The 18892-nt window shown below is 42.4% G+C and overlaps 1 protein-coding gene across 2 annotated transcripts in view; it reads right to left on the bottom strand.

Moving 5' to 3' along the window:
• Positions 1-414: 414 nt before the first annotated feature.
• The window catches only part of Helq (helicase, POLQ like), a 37159-nt gene continuing 18681 nt past the window's right edge, over positions 415-18892 (bottom strand). The window contains exons 12-18 of one of the 2 annotated variants that reach the window (XM_051198116.1): positions 15275-15485; positions 13047-13204; positions 11668-11766; positions 8400-8573; positions 6080-6193; positions 4753-4887; positions 415-800 (exon numbers count right to left, since the gene is read on the bottom strand). In XM_051198116.1, coding sequence (XP_051054073.1) covers positions 693-800; positions 4753-4887; positions 6080-6193; positions 8400-8573; positions 11668-11766; positions 13047-13204; positions 15275-15485 — 999 coding nt within the window. In that variant the 3' untranslated portion in view covers positions 415-692. Of the gene's footprint in view, positions 801-4707; positions 4888-6079; positions 6194-8399; positions 8574-11667; positions 11767-13046; positions 13205-15274; positions 15486-18892 lie in introns of both variants that reach the window. The other variant, XM_051198117.1, reaches the window with a different exon arrangement.

Genomic DNA, 18892 nt, shown 5'->3' with positions numbered 1-18892 from the left:
TGTGGAAATGACAAGGCAAGTCCTGGTACCTTTGGTCCCATTTGATGACAGAAACGAGAGACAAGGCTGAGGTACAGTTCACCATCAGTGTGTGTTTAGCAGACACACAACACTGGGGAAAAGGCAGGAAAACAGTGAAAGATGTGGCCAGGAAGCTAGGCTGGGGGTCCATGGAGGGGGGAGCTACAATTCAAAGGCAGGGAAGAAGATGGGTTATTTGTGGGACAGTACAGCACTTACAGGTGATAGTAGACTCAGTCATCCAGAGGCCCTTCTGAGAGTTCATCCACACTCTTTAATGTATAACTAAAATACCCATTTCATTTATAGAGAGAATCTTCAAAAATAATATATATGTATAATAAATAAGTCAAATTTGAAGATAGCTTTGTAGAGAATCTTCAATAATAATATATATGTATAATAAATAAGTCAAATTTGAAGATAGCTTTGTGGGTTTTCTGTTTTTTGAGAGGGACTCCTAGCTCAGGCTGGCCTCCAGCTCTAGATGTAGTTGAAGATGACTTTTAATATTCAATCTCCTGCTTCTACCTCCCAAGTGCTGGAGTTAACAAATGTTCACCACCAAGCCGACTATAACCTCTTTAGCTTCTTCTTTCTTGGAGGTACTGAGGGTTTCACCCAGGGCCTCAGGCAATGCCCTATCAAACAGCTGTGTTCCCAGCACGGTTTCACGTCTCTTCAGTGTTAGGAACCCCCAGTCCAGGGAGGTCTGGAGGCAACCTCAGTAATTCTTCAACTTCTCCTTGCAAAGCCTCTGCCTTTTCATGCAACAGCATCTGCAATAAAAACCCAGTTGCCAACATTTTTATGTCTGCCAAAAACCTGAGCCTGACACATCAGTATCTAATATTAGAACTAAAATAGTGAGACTGAAAAATAACCACTTAAGTGCAGGTGATTCTAGTAAATGAAGCCGAGGAATTCTGTTAAAAACCGTGTTAGCTGATCACAGTGTTCGGTGTACCAAAGACAATGGAGCTCTTCCTACACTCAAAGGTTCGCTTCACAAAAGACTCATAGTCTATAAAATTCCAGAGAATTTTGTAAAATATAATTACCTCTTGAAACTGTTATCATGTACATATATATTTAATTAGCTCTGGAAACTTGTATTTACATACAAGGAGACTTTTCTAGGAAAGCTTCTAAAGTGAACACAGTCTGATCTATCCCCCTCCCTCTCCTCATTTTTCCCTCCTGTATTTTTTTGATTTAATTACTTAGCTAATTATTTAACATGTATGGGTATTTTGTTTGAATATCCATGCATATACCATGTGTTCCTGGAGGCCAGAAGAGCTGCCGGATCCCCTGGAACTGCCATTACAGATGGTTGTGGTGGCCATATGGGTGCTGGAAATAGGACCTCAGGTCCCCTCCCTGGAGGAACCACTGAGCCACCTCTCCACCCCCTTCCCGTGTTTTTGAGATGGGATTTCACTATGTAGTCTAGGTTGGCCTCCAATTTGTGATCTTCCCACCTCAAGGCCCTGAATATGCATGCCGACATGTCTGGAAGTATGGTTAATGTTCAATGAAGAAAGGACCCTTAAGCACAGTGCATATGGTGTGTGCTGTCCTGCCTTTAGTTCCCACACAGGAGGCAGAGGCAGGAGGGATCTCTTAGTTCCAAATCCAGCCCAAGTCATTGACTCAAAACACAAAACAAAAATGGCATTTAGAAGATTTCAATAAACAACTGATGAGCAGTGGCTTCTTTCTGTTTTCTAAACATCAGAAGCAAAATGCTGGGATTAGTTGCAGGTGGGATTTGTCTAGAGAGCAAGAAATTTCTTTGTAATACTGTTTATAATAAAAAAGCTTAGCAAAAACTTCATAAAGGGAAAAATCCTAAGAAACAAAGCGGAAATGAAAAAGAAAAAAAAAAAAATGCTCTCTAATTAGGTAAGGCATGCTCTCTAATTAGGAAAGGCATATAAGCCTGGCTTTCCAATATCTGAGGTAATGGTAACCATATAAATGTCCCATAATATTCTCTAAAAACCACACAGATCTCTGGGTGGTAGTGACACACGCCTTTAATCCCAGCACTCCGGAAACAGGCAGGCAAATTCCTGTGAGTTCAAATTCAGTCCAGTCTATAAAGGGAGTTCCAGGACAGTTAGGACTACACAGAAAAACTCAACCTCAGAAAACAAAACAAACAAACAAAAAGCCTACACAGATCATAAACTGAGAGTGGTGGCACATGTCTTTAATACCAGCACTTGAGAATATCGGTTAGTTCAAGGCCAGACTGGGCTACACAGTGAGACCCTGTCTTTAAAATAATGATAATAATAATAATAACAATGCTAACAATGATGATGATGACAAAACCCAAAAAACCTCCCCCAAACCCTACACAGATCAGCAGTGACAATACAAAATCCATAAGAAATCTGTATGTCAGTATCATGAGACACAGAACACTGCCAACCTCAAACGTTTGTAAGGAAGTAGAATGAGCTGGCTGGAAAGTGGGAGAGGCAAGAGCTGGACTGGGTGTTGGGCTGAGACCAGAGCCGTGTCCTGAGCATGGCTGAGTGCTGAAGGCAGAAGTATGGCCCCTGCAGACACCACTGGCTCCTAGGAATACAGTCTGACCCCTACCACTCACTGTTTCCTCGTGTAAACCACTTGATTTCTTTGGGCCTTGTCATGTATTCCTGCAAGCGTGTTGCACAGGTGCTATCAGCTGGGAGTGTGCTAGGTGCTGTAGAGGTGATGACTGCAGGCTGTCCCTACCCATCCAGTAACGCCTGGTCTACTGGACACAGTCTGTCTTGGAGCTGCAGCTGTAAACATCTAAACTGTCTCCCTTACAGGATGGATGCAAAGATCAAATGAGGCAATGCTCATATGTGAGCACCACTGAAAAACGTGAGCAAGAAATGTATTTTTTAGCAATTCTCTTTCACATAATGACAATAACTATCTCAGTTAGGGCTTGCTTCTATTGCTATAACAAAATGCCATGACCAAAAAGCAACTTAGGGAGGAACAGGCTTGTGGTGGTTTGAAAGGAAAGGGGGAGTGGCACTACTGGGAGGTTTGGCCTTGATGGAGGAAGTAGTGTCACTGTGGGGTGGGCTTTGAGGACTCCTTGGCCCGTGTAGCACACAGTTGCTTCTGCTGCCTGCAGATTAAGAAGTAGAACTCTGAGCTCCTTCTCCAGCACCATGTCTGCCTGCACACTGCCCTGCTTCCCACCACAATAACAGACTAAAGCTCTGAACTGTACGCCAGCCCTCCAGCCCCAATGAAATGTTTTCCTTTGAAGAGTTGTTGCGGTCATGGTGTCTCTGCAATAGAAACACTAACGAAGACAGGGTTTACTCAGCTTACACTTCTATTACTGTTTATCATTGAAGGGAATCAAATACAGGGATTTTGGAGGCAGGAGCCAGGGTGCTTTTCTACAGAATCCAGGATGACCAGCGAAGGGTGAAGATCACCCACAATGGACTGGGCCCTCTGCTGAAAGTCACTAATTAAGAAAACGTGTTACAGCTGGATCCTGGACACATTTTCTCAGTTGAGGGTCCCTCCTGCCAGATAACTCTAGTTTGTGTGTCAAGTTGACATAAGACTAATCAGCACAATAATGCAACAATGGAGTTTTAAAAAGCTGAGCAATTTATGCAATTGTGACCAAGGACGACATAATCCTAAATTGCTATGTAATGGCTTCACCCACACAAACACGAGTACAATGGCAGACTTGAAAGGGAACTGAAGACAGTGGCTGGCTTAAAGAACTTAATATAATATAGAAAAGACACTCTTGCTTCAAACATGTGAAAAACTACACAAAGAAAGAAAGAAAGGCCTGGCTCTGAAGGGCAGTATGCCAGATGAAATGGCAGACATTTGAAGAGGTAAAATTTAACCCCAACATACTGGGATGATTTTGGTAATGCTAAAAGTATCCAAACCAACAAGAACCTGATTCTGGAGGCTGAAAGCTCCTGGCCAGTGAAGGAGTTTGCAAGCTGAAGACTGGCTGCTGGGCTGAGGAAAGGACTTCTGTCAGGAGGCTGTAGGCAGGGCTTGCATAACTTGTGAGGAGACTGGAGGTGGGGAGGAGGGCGGACAGCATATGACCTGTGAGGAGGCTGGGGTGGCGGGGCGGGCTGCATGACCTGTGAGGATGCTGGAGGGGATGGGGGAGGGCGGACAGCATATGACCTGTGAGGATGCTGGAGGGGATGGGGGAGGGCGGACAGCATATGACCTGTGAGGAGGCTGGTGTGGGAGGCTGCAGGACTGCCAGGTCCCCTTGTTGTGTTTCAAGGAACCCTTGAAAGGGTGTTAATTTTTATGGTGTCTCTCTCCTCTTCTCAGCAACCCTGTCAACAGCAGGCACAGTATCTGTACCTACAAATTCTGGTTACATGAGTTTGTTGTTGTTTTTAAATTTAGATTTTGCTTTATGTGTATGGGTGCTTGATGCATCTATGTCTGTGCACCATGTATGTGGTGCCCTGAGAGATCAGGAGGCAAGAGATCCCCTAGAACTACAGCTACAAAGTATAAGTGAGCCACGTGGGTGCTGGAATGGAGCCTGTAGTCCTTTGGAGGGGCAGCCTTTGTGCCCTAGCCTCTGAGCCTTCCCTCCACCCTGAGCAAGTTTCCTGACAATACTATTACACGATGCAGACTACTTGCTCTGATACCTACAACATAAGCACATGATGCTGCGGCATATTTTCAGAGCTTGCTCACCTTAGCTGAGGACACAATCTGCTTGGCCTGGCGCCTGGACAGATGGCCAATTGTCCGCACAAGCACTTCTGGGTTGGCATTGGCCAAGTGCATTACACTTTTGTAACCTGCGCTGTATAACTGCTTTGCTCGACCCTAAGGGATTAAAGAAAAATCAATACTTTAAGTATTTGGGATTATAAAAAAATCCACATGCCACAGATGGGAGTAGACAAAGATAACAATGCAAATATGAAGAGATAACCCAGCAGCATATGGCAGAATTTTGAGGATGCGTTTGGAGTCTGGTCTGACTCAGGGGAGTTTGCCACACAGTGGAAGTCAGCTGATGTGCTAAAACTAGGAATGCAAACCAGTCAGGTGCTTGTGAGAGCGGCACCTCATGTCTTTAAGTTCTAGCCTAGTACCCTTCAAATACGCTTACTACCTACCCACTTGGGACCACAGAAGTAGGCAAGCGGGTGTGCTTCCTAAACAGAACAAAAAGCTGAAGACATGAGGGGCTGACGTTGAGGGTCGTTGATACAGGAAGCCGAGAGCCCACTGAGGACAGTTCCTGCCTACTGTCTTAGAGAAGGTCAATGGCCTTCCTGCCACCCAGACAGCACTGCACTGGGTACAAAGTGACAGAAGGCAGGATATACATTCATTTTTTTCATAACCAGGATCTTTCATTGTATTTGTTTTTCAATTAGCAATGGCTTTCTGGCAGGCCATTGCATCATTTTATTGAAAAACAAGAAAAAAGACTTCTAGCCATGTGGTCTGGCATCACTGGAGTCTCTTACCTAGGAGGTCGGCACGGGGTCTTCTGGGAGGACTGATGGAAGGGGAAGACCATTCCCCTCCCCTGGAAAAGGCAGCAGACCAGACAGAAAAAGGCCTGAGGTAAGGAAGCAGGGATGATCTGCCCGCCCATCTTTGCTCTCTGCTGCTCAGTGTGTCTACACTGTTGCTGCCGCTATCACTCACTATTCCTCACTGAAGAGAACCCAGCTTCTTCAACCTCGACCTGACACGAAGACCCGCAGCCTTCTGGGAATCCCCAGCTTTCCACACCAGACCAGAACGGCTTGCCATGCATCCAGTCTCAGGTTCTGAGCAGCCTCTCCAGTGTGGAGACTTCCACCGCTGGACGACCCAGCATTGTCAGACAATCTATCAAGCCCCTTCGCTTACATATATTGATTCTATAGGTTCTGTTTCTCTTAGAACCTGGAGCAATCAGACTCTAATACCCATTTTGCAGTGACACTTCAGAGAACCGTAAAACCTAATTTTCCCATTAGCAGAAGGAACCTGAGCAGGGAGCCAGGACAAGGCTGACCTCTAGGACACCGGTCACTTCCATGAGCGGGATTAGCTCCGCCTTCACGCAGTACGTCAGTTTCTTGGTAAGTTCTACCAACAGGGCTTTGTAAACCCAAAACTCCTCCAGCTCCTGGGAAGACAAGGACACATCAAATGTTAAACTGAGCAAGTTACCGCTAAGATTTCCTGAAGTTTGGGTGTTGCGAGGGGAGAGGATGACCCTAAGTGCAATGACAAGGAGGCGCGGTAGGCACCTGGGGGCTTGATGAACACGTTTTTTTGAGGGAGGAAGAAGACTGAAAATAAAAATAAAAACCAAGTTATTTCTAATCAAAAGCATAAGGAGTGGATGTATGGCTTTGCTTGTCAAGTGACCACAGTTCTTGCTTCTGGGAATTATCCCAGACATGGAGGATTAAATTAGGGAAGATTCAAACTCAGTGTAATAATATTCAAGGAAACATGTGCTAAGCTAATAAAAACAGGAAATATGAACAGAGAGCACTGAACATCAGCTTATCTTTTTAAGATATACACTTTAGGGCTGGGAGCCAGCGCTGAGTGAGTGAGGGCTGCACAAGCATGAGCTGCCTCAGCACCAACATAAAAACCAAGTGCAGTGGCCTACGTCACCTGTGACCCCAGAACAGCCGCAGCAAAGCAGCTCATGTCTATGTGGGTGTATAGCCAAAATGGTGAGCTCCAGGTTCAGCTAGAAACCTTGTTTCAGAAACTAAGATGGAGAAGCAATTGAGAAAGACACTTCTGATATTGACCTCTGACCTCCACATGCACTTGTGGCAAATACACACATATGCACCCACACATGCACACACATGCACATACAATGTGCACTGCCTCCCCACTACTGAATGCTGAGTTTGGTATCCTGCAAATACATACACTAAATACATGTTGGGAATGTTTTAAAGGTCCCTTTCTAGGCTTTGGCTATCATGGTAAGAACACATGATATCATCCTGAAGTCACAGAGAAAGGAGCCCCACACTAACAGAGTGAAAAGATGCTGTAGGACAGATAAACAAATGCTGAGCTGCCTTGGTGCAGGCCTTCCTATTACACGGGAGAAACGTCACCGAGTTTTCACTGTTAACTGTAGTTAAAAACCATCTTCATTAATACAGCTGCCGTACTGTCTCACACCACTTACACAGATTCCTCAAACAGGACAGAGTTAAAGATTAAAAACACACTAATCACCCTTCATTATTATACATATGCACAGACTACAGATGTTTAAGATAGGATAGAAAGAAAACTGAAATTAAAACCTGGCAAAAACAGCTTGTTTGGGGCTGGAGAGATGGCTCAGTGATTAAGAGCACTGGCTGCTCTTCCAAAGGACCAGGGTTCAATTCCCAGCACCCACATGGCAGCTCACTACTGTCTGTAACTTCAGTTCCTGGAGACGGGATGCCCTCACACAGACATACATACAGGCAAAACATCAATGCACATAAAATAAAAACAAATAAAAAATTAAAAAAAAAAACAGCTTGTTTGATATGTCAATTAAACATTATTTAGGCAGCAAACTCCGGTAAGATTTGCTGTGCTACTTAAAGAAATTCTATAGTTTTCTAGCTTTAAACTAATCTACTTCAAATGCATATGTAAATAAGGTTTATTTGCTGGGCAGTGGTGGCACACTCCTTTAATCCCAGCACTTGGGAGGCCGAGACAGGTGGATCTCTGTGAGTTTGAGGCCATCCTGGTCTGCAGAGTGAGTTCCAGGACTGACTCCAAAGCTACATAGAGAAATCCTGTCTCAAAAAAAAAAAAAAAAAAAAAAAAAAAACCCAAAAAGTTATTTATATTCACATATTAAGTATATGTATATGTAAAACCCCTATATTTGATGTAGACCCCTGTCTGCCTGCCAGGCACTAGAAACAAATGTGTACATCACTGTGGCTAGCCAGGAAACATGGTACCGAGTAATCACACAGAAGCTGGTAACTTACCAACCACCCATCACTCATGAGTCACCACATGGAAGCCACAGGTTGTAACAGACAGCTTGGAACTATTAGCAGTGGTCCTGGCAACAGGCTAACTCTGCACCTTTCACTGACATAAGCGTTTTAGTTGACTCAGTAATTTTTGCACCATTCCATAAGCTCACACTCCAAAAGCTTTACAAGTTCACAAGTAATCTTGTAAACAGGCAGAAACAAAGGAATGCTTTAAATGATCTGCATGCTTTGAAGTAACATAGTCAGCAGAGAGCAGAGACCGACTGACAACTGCTTTATGAGTTTTAATAAGAGTTAAAATGAGACCAGAAGTGTGTATCACACATTTAACTGAATTACCTCACAGAAATGTAACACACAGGATGAGAAGGAGGCAGCCCCAGTGAGCAGGTTTTGTATGTGTCCCCGGGGCATATTAAACTTCTCAGACACACTCCAAACGTTGGTTTCTTTCAGCAAGGAATACAGGACAAAGGACAGATAGAGCCTGTTGACAATGTTCTTGTCCACCTTCTAGAAAGACAAAATCAAATAAACTCAGTTGGGAGACGGGCAAAAGGTAAGGTGAATGAAACTATATTGCAGGTTAGCAAGAACAGGAGTTCACAAAAGCAGTATGTAATTTGGTTCAACTCTCCCATTTTTCTGGTCATATGGAGATTAAGCTGCTTCCAGTGTAAACTATACTCCCTCTGCAGGGTTGGGGGTAGTGGACTGAAATGCTCAGGTATCTAGCACAGGGCACCCGAGACTGTGATGAGTTGGGAAGAGGACCTTTGCAGATGAGGTTAGTTCACATGTAGCGGTTAGTTCAGGACTTGTAAATGAAGCCAACCAGGATTCACCATGGGCCTTGAACTCACCAACTGGAATTCTTATAAAAGGGGCAAAGTACAAGGAGACACAGAAGCGAGACTCAGGTTAGAGATGTGCCTGTGCGCCACAGAGCTGCCTCGCTCAAGCCACACAGCTAGGAGAACATGAGAGAATTCTTGCAGCCTACCCAGGAAGACAGTGTGGCCCATACTGTGACTTCAGATCCAGCCTCCTGAACTGCTAGGAACTGAGCCAGGGGCCTCACATATGCAAAAGGGAGTACTCTGTCACTGAGATGCAGCCTGGCTGGTCATCCCATTGACAGTGGCATTAGAAAATCAACATGAGGGGGGCAGGAGTGCCGGGCCTGGAGGTCCCTGTGCTTACACAGAAACCCTAGGGACCAGCAATGTTCCATACACAGGCTTGTCCCTTCAAGCACAAACAACCTATTTCACACACAGAAGGCTGGGAGCAGATATGCCTAATAGCCTGGTGACCTCTGTACTCATCAATGAGCCGGCTTTTTCTCAGTCAGTCTACAGAACCCAGGATTGAGTTATTTATCATTAGGAATATTTTCACCAAATTGTGCTGTCCTTAATTAAATATGCCTAAAATAAACTACTCATGGTCAGACACTCAAAGTTTGAACCAGTACTGGCTATGGAGTCATGTGGAGTTAAGCTGCCTTTTCGCCTCCCAGGGGCCAGTGTTCTGCCGGAGAGCAGGGAGACCTCCATATTGACTATGCTGCTTGTAAACTGCATTTTCCTGTGAATGGAAGCTAGACAAACGCAGGTAGCTAAATGGTAAGCTTGCCTATACTATAAACCTCAAGGAAATAACACTATGGCTTTCACATGGCCATGACAATCAGTGTTCCCAAAGCAGAAACAGAGACAGGAAAAGGTTTCCTGTGACAGTTTCTATTCTGTGATTCTACTTTGGCCAGTGATGCTAGTGATCTAATTTTTTTGGGGAAAAAAACCCCACTAGTATCAAGCTAACTTAAGAAATAGAAGTAGTTCTAAAATACATTGGTTGGGCAAGAGGGTGTGCCAATAATCCTAGCACTTTGAGCCTTAGGTAGGAGGATCAAGACCTGAGTTACATAGCAAGTTCCAGTCTGAAAAGAAAAACATAAATATGATATAAAAAAAAACACTGAGAGCTGGGTGGTGGTGGTGTATATCTTTAATCCCAGCACTCGGGAGGCAGAGGCAGGCAGATCTCTGTGAGTTGGACACCAGCCTGGTCTACAAGAACTAGTTCCAGGACAGCCTCTAAAACCACAGAGAAACCCTGTCTCAACAAACAAGCAAGCAAACAAACAAACAACTGAGATATATCAGTGGATTCTGAATTACAGACTCAGCTTGTATATAATGGACCATCCTTTTAAAAGCCTTAAGCTGAAAAACTATGTTGAATACTTGGTAGGAAAAGATAGCTTTTTAATTTGCCGTGTTAATGGAGGCTTTGCTTAGAATGTAATTCCAAAGCTAGGAGAAAGGATAGAATTATTAAATGGACAGGTAGATGCTTTAATGATAGTTTCAAGCATTTGCAGGAAATGTCGATACAGGGGATAGGGGCTGGTGAGACGGCTCAGTGGATGAAGCACTTGCTGTGCAGGCCTGACCATCTGAGGTTCATTGATGTGAACCTCATAAAAGGGAGAGAACCAACTCCACAGAGCTGCTCCCAGACCTTCACAAGTACCGAGGCAAGAATGCAGACACACACACACACACACACACACACACACGTACACACATACCACACACACATGCACACTCACACCACACGAATGTACACATATACCCCCCCCCCACACACAAGAAGATTTTAAAGAAGTAGGTACAGCTTAAAATTTTTTTAATTCCATGTGTGTGATTATGAGTACTTGTGTATGTGTATGTGTGACTATGAGTACTGTGCATGTGTGTGTAACTATGAGTACTTGTGCATGTGTGCATGGTGCACATGAAGAAGTCAGAAGCCAACTTTTGGGAGTGGTTGGGACAGCTGCAGCTCTGAGTACAGAAGAAAATGAAAGCTGTCGTCAATATTTAAAATAAAATTAGAGCTGTCTACATATATTTAAATATATGTAGGAAATGGTAGGTAAGACAATTATGTTTAAGTAGAAATTGAAATAGCAATGAAACTTAAAAAGGACACAGTGCGCGCGTTGAGTGGAAAATGACACTAGCTTAAGAAACTGGATGATTACCAAAGAGCTATTGAGTAGTCATTAGACTGAGTTTTGTTTTGTTCCAATACATGAGGATGACACTATTTGCTTTATAATTAACATATGCTTATACCAAACAATCAGCATCTACTGTTAAGATCTACATTCATTTTCTTTTTTTGACTAGAGTATTATTTGTCATCCAAAATTTTATTATGACATTGCTCATATGTATATCAAGTATGATGATCATACCTCCACTACCTCTTGTCATAGTAACTGAACTTTAAAATAGTAAAATATAAGATACAACACAAAAGAATCTTAGCATATCCACTTCAGTCTTCTAAAATGCTTTATATACTCCAAGGATTAAACTGGGAACTTCTGGTTTTTTGTTTGCTTGTTTGTTTGTTTCTTTTTTGAGCAGGGTCTCATTATGTCGATCATACTGGCCTTGAACTCACAGAAATCTGCCTACCTCTACCTCCTAAGTTCTGGGGACAAAAAGATCAGGTCAGTAATTGAGATGCTGTACTAATTTTGCTGAGTGGCTTTAGTTCATTATTAGAAAACAGAGAGACACAACACCTTTCTGATGGCTTGCCCTGATGCCTTCTTCCCAATGAAGCTTTCGGAGACTCCAAGAAGAGCAGCCACATTTTGCTCTGCTGGACTGAGTTGGCTAAACTACACAGAAAAGGAATAAACACACGAAAAACATAAAACTGTAGCTTTAACAGTCTGTCACTGGAGCCAAATCCAGTATTAACTTTTAAGTCACATTTTCATAATTGTAACGGACAGGAAAGAGACCCATGACATTTATTTACAAATATTACAAGTTTTAAAAATATAGAACCAGAAGATAACATGCTGCATAGAATCATCCTAAGCAGAACAATATTTCGTCAACACCAGAGTATACATATGATGGTGGTTCCATAAAATTACACGGCCTAGAGTTGCACAGCTGCCTTGGAGTGTAAGCACACTCTGATGACCGTGTCTTACTGCAATCCTCAGAACACATCTCCATCACTTGTAGCACTGTGCATGAAGACATGGTCACAAGCACTTTTTATGGACTGTGCTTATGTTTGATACTGGAGTGAGCTAAGAAGACAAGAGGAAAGGGTTTGAAAGTGACTGTGTCACTCAGCACCACTTCAAAGACTCATGCAATGGCTAAAAATGATGCTATACAAGTTAATTTACTGACATTAGAAAGCTGTAGGCTAGGGGCTTGAGTGCAGTTCCAAGGCACAACACACACTTATTATACGCAAAGCTTGGGTTCAGTCCTTAAAGTCATGGAGTTAGGGGGAAGTCAGCCACCATTTTTTTTACCAACTGTCATCTTGAGTGGTCATTCAGCCAGCCTGTTCACAGGAGAAAAAACTTATAACACCTTACTTTACCAGATGGTTTTATTACATACAGAGCCAGCTCCCTGCATTACTGGCTATAAAATAAATACTCTCTGAGAAGCTGGGAGATGCTCAGTAAAGTTCTAACACAAGCATGAGGACCTGAGTTCAACCCTGAGAACCCAGGTAAAAGGCTAGGTGTGGTGGACCCTGGAGCTCATTTGCCACTCAGCCTAGCTCCACGTCCCAGTGAGAGATCCTGTCTCAAAACAAACAAACAATCCCCCCCCCAAAAAAAACCAAAAGCCAAGGTGGATGGCTCCTGAAGAGTGACACCTAATATTGACCTCTGACTACACATGATGTACAAATATACACACAAATAAATATTTAAAAGAACTTGAAGGACATATATGTGTGCAAATATTATAGTAAGACCTATAGTTTTGTACAATTAATATACAGTAGTCTAAATAAAGACGAGAAAGAATTCTGAAAGCTGAAGGGCCCAAGTCCGAATGTTTCAACAGAGAAGAGGCCATAGCCAATCACTTGACAAAAGTCCAGAGTAGTCTATACTGAAAAGTCCCATTTTCTCACCTGCCTGAAGTACACCATCCAGTCAGGTTCAGTCTGAGCAACAAGGTCATAGGGGGTTGTCAGGTAGACCAGATGGAGAAGGCTTTCCAGGACAAGTCCTTCAAGACCCTTCTTCAAGTCTCTGTACAGAGTGTCACAATAGGCCAAGTCAATTGCTCCTAAAGAAATACAAACACATTCAGGAAGTGAGTGCCTCTACTCTTAGCCAGGTGTACTGTGCCTGTTTGTCCCATCACTTGGACGGCATACACCGATGGCAGGCTAGGGGAAGATCAACCACAAGTACCCAGCAATCTGAGGCCAGACTGCTTTGCATGAGACCCAGAACCAAAGGCCAGTTTGGATTAGTCTGAATTTGAACAAATATATTCAACCTCTCAGAGTCTTAGTTTTCTCAGTTTTAAGAGACAATAAAACATAAAAGTCATAATAAGAAAAACATTGAATACTTGGGCTTTGTAAATTAGAATAATTCCTACATAAATAACATGAATGTGCACAAAATATACAAAGATATCTATGATACTGGTCTGTTTATGCCTGTAGTACTGTAATAAAATAACACAAATACTTTGAAAGGCTGGAAATAAACAAATACAAAGACTTGTTACTCTTGTTTTCAGAGGATCTCAGCCAGGGTCTCTTGTTCTACACCACACTGGAGTTCAGGTCCTAATTTAAATCTTGTGTACTAGTTAGCTAACTATACTAGTAACTTCAAATTCTCGTATTTGTAATGATTTTGGAGGTTACTTAAATAGTATGTATCAAATTTTAGACAGTTTTTATATAACTACTCTAATTTTGACAATCTAATCAAAAAGAAAAAAAAAAACCATTTCAATGTGTAACCAAAATAGAGATGCCACTTTATAAACCATTTAGCTGTTTATAATTAGAAAAATCACAAACAATGCAAATGTTTATAAATAAGAAATAATTAAATAATTTATGCTACAGTCCTATTATGGATGACTATAGTATAAAAGGAAAGTGAGTCTGGGCTCTTAGTACAGGCCCACATATAATCTCAGCTACTTGGAGGCTGAGGCAGGACGCAAGTTCAAGGGCTACTTGGGCTATCAAAACCCAATTTTAAAAACAAAAGAGTGTGTCTGTTTAACATGCATGATGCCTTGGATTCATTCTATTTTATAAGCACAATTCCATTAAAAAGTAAACAATGTACATATATACACATGATCTATGTAGAAAATACAGTCAGGTGCCACCTGCTGGGGACGCACTGCCCGTGTGTAAACACGGAAGAGATCGATAACACCACCATTGACATGATCTTTTTGATCACTGTGACATATGTGGTCAGAGTAGGCTGACATGTTATGTGGTGGGTGGATGTGTTTGGAAGAGTATGTACTGCGGTGGAAATGGTGGAAGTCCCTGAGGAGTGAAAGGGGAACGGGGTGTGTGTTTGTGTGAGACTTGTGACAACACAAGCCTGACTTCTTAAGACAGTTTCCCCATGTGTGTACATGTGTGCCAGAGGATGCAGGAAGGTTCTTCTGACTTTAAGACAGTCATGCTCTACTGACTTTAAGACAGACTCTCACTAAGTCAAGAGCTTACTGATTTGGCTGGGCTGGTTTGCCAGGAAGCTCCAGGGACCCATCTGCCTCCACCGCCCCATTGCTGAGATCATAGACCCATACCGCCATGCCTGGCTGTTGATGTGGGTGCTGGGATTTGAACTCAGTTGGTCTTTATGCTTGCATAGCAATCAATTTACTGACTGAAGCATCTCCCTAACCGAAGATTTGTTTCCCTAAGATTTTTTTAAAGAGCAGACATGTAGTATTTCAGTAAATAAATTATAATATACTCATTAAGAAATAAACAAACGCTTTCTTCAGATATATATCTTGCAGAAAGCAAGTTCCAGAACAACAGAAATTACTTATTTAAAAATTAAAACTTAAACCTGTTTATAGCATGTACGAGAACTGAAGTAAGATACACAGGTATTATTCATGGCAGGATTTAAGCTCTGTGTTGTTGAGGGAGGAAAGTGGGAAGGAGGCATGGCCATCTTTCTCTGTACACTGTGCAATGATCTACAATTCAAAATATTTTATCTTTTGAAAGCTGAAGTAGCTTGTAAGATTGATATGTGTCTAATATGAAATCACAAATTCAATAAAAAAGAAAACTTAGTTTCTATTGTTTCCAACATATTCCCTTAGAAATCACTGGGATTTATGTAGACTTACCCTTAAAAGACGCTTGGCCCAGTTTTGTGACACGGAAGCAATGCTCCGTGTCACCGCAGCTCTCTTTCTGAAGAAGTCCTTTGTCTGTCAGGTAGCTCAGTGAGTCAACAGTTATTTCCCACAGACTCTTTTCTTTCAATAAGACCTTTTGCTGAACACCGAAAAATGTACCACTCATAAACTGATATATGCCATCAAGACTTGTTGCAATCTGAAAGAATTCAGGACATCATTAGAAAAATTTCTTTAGTTCAATGAACAAGATTATTCACTTTCATATCTTAAAGCTATCTGAAGAAAAAATTAGCACAAAATCTACACAACTAAAAAAATTAATGGAAAAAAAGTGAAGGGGAAAGACATCATCATGTTCACACTTTTTATACACATTTTTCATTATAATGCTTTATTATTATTATGTCTTGCTTTGTGTAGACTCTGGATGTCATGGAACTATGTAGACAAAGCTGGCCTTAAACTCACAGATATTCTCCTGCCTCTACATCCTGAGTGCTGGGATTAAAGGCATACACCACCACACCTAGCTTCAATTTTATTATTTTTAGTTGCATTCTTGTTGTGTGGTGAAATGTGTACACGTGAGTACAGGTGTCTGTGGAGGGCAGGTGTTGGATCCCCTGGAGATGGAGTTACAGGTGGTTATAAATCACCCAATGTGGGTGCTGGGAACTGAACTTGGATACTCTGCAAGATCAGTACTGGCTCTTAACCTCTGAGCCACCCTCCAGCCCTAAAATGGGGTTTAGTTGTTATATTACTTCCGAAGCTGCGATCTTTTTGACCTCTCCAGCTGGTTACCCCAGGTCCACTCAGACCCCTATGGAATCCTCTCTTCAGCCACTTCTCCTACCCATGTGAGCGATCCTTCAGCTCTAAAAAGTGTATCCCTCCCTTCATCATTTACAACTCACAAGAGCAATCCTAACATATCCTGCATTTAATATTCAGATGGATAAAAATCACCAAAATCAGCATATTAAAAGATGGTCAATCAATACCTCTCTCTTATAACTCTGATGATACTTAAATGGGAATATTTAAGTAGTCATTTTATATAACCAATGTGAGTGATAATACAGGTTTTATGGGGCATTCATTTTCCTATTGTTTCTCTTTTTCCTTTTATTAGCAATCATTTGTAATATTCAATCAAGCTCAAATGCACTTTTTTTTTGTTTTGTTTTTCAAGACAGTGTTTCTCTATTGCTTTGGTGCCTGTCCTGGAACTCACTCCGTAGACCAGGCTGGTCTTGAACTCACAGAGATCCACCTGCCTCTGCTTCCCAAGTGCTGGGATTAAAGGCATGCACCACCAACACTCGGCTACTCAAATGTACTTATAAGATATCCTAGAACTGATATTCAGTTTGTGGATCACTAACATACTTAAGCTTCTCTGTGGTTTGAATAAGATGGTTCCCATAGTCTCTGGCATTTGAATGCTTGATGTCTAGTTAGTAGTGCTGCTTGGGTGAGGTCTTGCTGGAGGAAGTATATTATTGGGGTGGGCTTGGATGGTTTAAGTACCGAACCCCATTCCCATTTGGAGCTAGCTCTGTTTTCTGCTTGAGTTTGAGCTGTGAGCTTGCAGCTCCCAGCAGACATGTATGCCACCGGCTGTACCCTGTCTCCACCATTATGGACCCTCACCCTTTAGAACCATAAGCCCAAATAAACTCTTTATTCTACAAGTCTGGGCCATGGGTTTTTTTTATCTCAGCAATAGAAATAAGCAACAGTTTCTACACTGCTTCTCTCCTGACAGATTACAGTTGATGTAACAGAAGGCCAGGTAGAGTAGGTGCAAGGAACATCTTTGCTTGACTTATTTACCAATCTCCAAGTCATCTTTGCACTCCTCTCAGGGTCTTGTAGATGGAAGTTTCTGTCCCGCCTGGTCCAGCAGCCCTTTAGTCCCAATAAACACATGGAGCCTTATATTAATTATAAACTGGCTGATGGCTCAGGCTTCTTATGGGCTAGCTCTCTCTTAATTATTAACCCATAACTATTAATCTGTGTATATCCACATGGTATTGGCTTACCAGTAAAGGCTTCCTCGGTAGCTACATGGCTTCTCTTGTGACTTGTGTTCCTCTTCCCAGAATTCCCCTAGTTTAGTAGCCCCCCCTATACTTCTTGCCTGGCTACATCCTGCCTGTCCATTAGCTGAAACAGCTGTATTCATCAACCAATAAGAGAAACATATATTCACAGCATACAGAAGGACAGCCCCCATCAGGGTCTCATGTATCCCAGCTGGCCTTCAACTCCTGATTTTTCTGCCTCCTTTCTTGGGGACTGAGATTACAGGTATGTGACCATGATCCCAGGTTTGGGGTTTAAATTTTTTTTTTTTTAAAGACTGAGTCTTACTATGTAGTCCTAGCAGGACTGGAACCCACAAAGGTCTTCTTACCTCTGTTTCCCAAGTGCTGGGATTAAAGGTATCATGGGACACGATTGGTTCAATTTTGATAGCAATAGGAAGTCACTGACAAAGTTGAAGTGGAAAGGGTGGCATATCACTCATAGTCTGTTATTTCTCCATGTGAAGCATTACTTGCAGGGTGTGGTAGGCCAGGTAGTGAACAGGGAACCATCAGAAGACAGGAAAGTGAGGATTCAGCAAGGGATCCAGGTATGCAGTGCAGGTCTACAGTTGAGAGCAGCTTACTGCTCTCTGCCTCCAGTTCAGTGTTTGTAAAATGGAAATTATACTTGGTTCAAGGGTGTGAATCCTTGGCATGGAGTGAAGATAAAACATAGGGTGTTTATCAGGGTGTCAAACAGGCCCCTGAATCTCATGATGTAACTACTATGTTCTGTTCCTGGAGTTTCCCTCCCTTCCCATCATCTGTGTCTCTAGGGATGCCCACTTTCATCCTCTGAGCCTCTGATCTTGGACTGTGCAAGTCACAAGTCTTGGCTGGTATCAGAACCTTGTTTTTACCAAGTCTCTGTGACAACTGTTACATACCTGATAGAATGCTCCCCACTACCCCCAATCAACACCATATGATTGGGCAACTTTTCCCATCCAACCATCCACTCTTCAGTATCTTCAGCCCTTCTCCAATGTTACAGTATCTAGTCTGCTAACTACCCATGTCACAGCCTTCTCTAATGTTACAGTATCCAGCCTGCTAACTATTACTACAGTGAGCTTTCTTTTCTTGCTTCCTACTTTCCTAGGAAGGCTTATCACTTCCTTCTGAATTTAACTAGGGTCTCTCTTTCAACCTCAATTCTTTTTCTTCCTTTGGCCTTTCATGATTATTGGTGGGCAGGTGATACTGCAAGGATAATATACTATTTATCTGCAGCCGGGTGTTGGCGCATGTCTTTAATCCTAGCACTTGGGAGGCAGAGGCAGGTGGATCTCTGTGAGTTTAAGTCCAGCCTGAGCTACAGAGCTACTTCCAGGATAGGCTCCAAAGCAATACAGAGAAACTCTGTCTCAAAACATCGGCCCCCTCCAAAAAAAAAAAAAAAAAAAAAAAAAAAAAAAAAAAAACCAACTATTTATCTGCAAGGTACCAAAACTTGTGACATTCTTTTATCAGTTATACTTCACACTTCTACTTCTATGTTCAT

This window comes from Phodopus roborovskii, unplaced genomic scaffold, assembly GCF_943737965.1.
Source record: "Phodopus roborovskii unplaced genomic scaffold, PHOROB, whole genome shotgun sequence".
Lineage (NCBI taxonomy): Eukaryota > Metazoa > Chordata > Mammalia > Rodentia > Cricetidae > Phodopus > Phodopus roborovskii.
The sequence above is the reverse complement of the archived record's forward strand: the minus strand, read 5'-3'. Positions and strand labels throughout refer to the sequence as shown.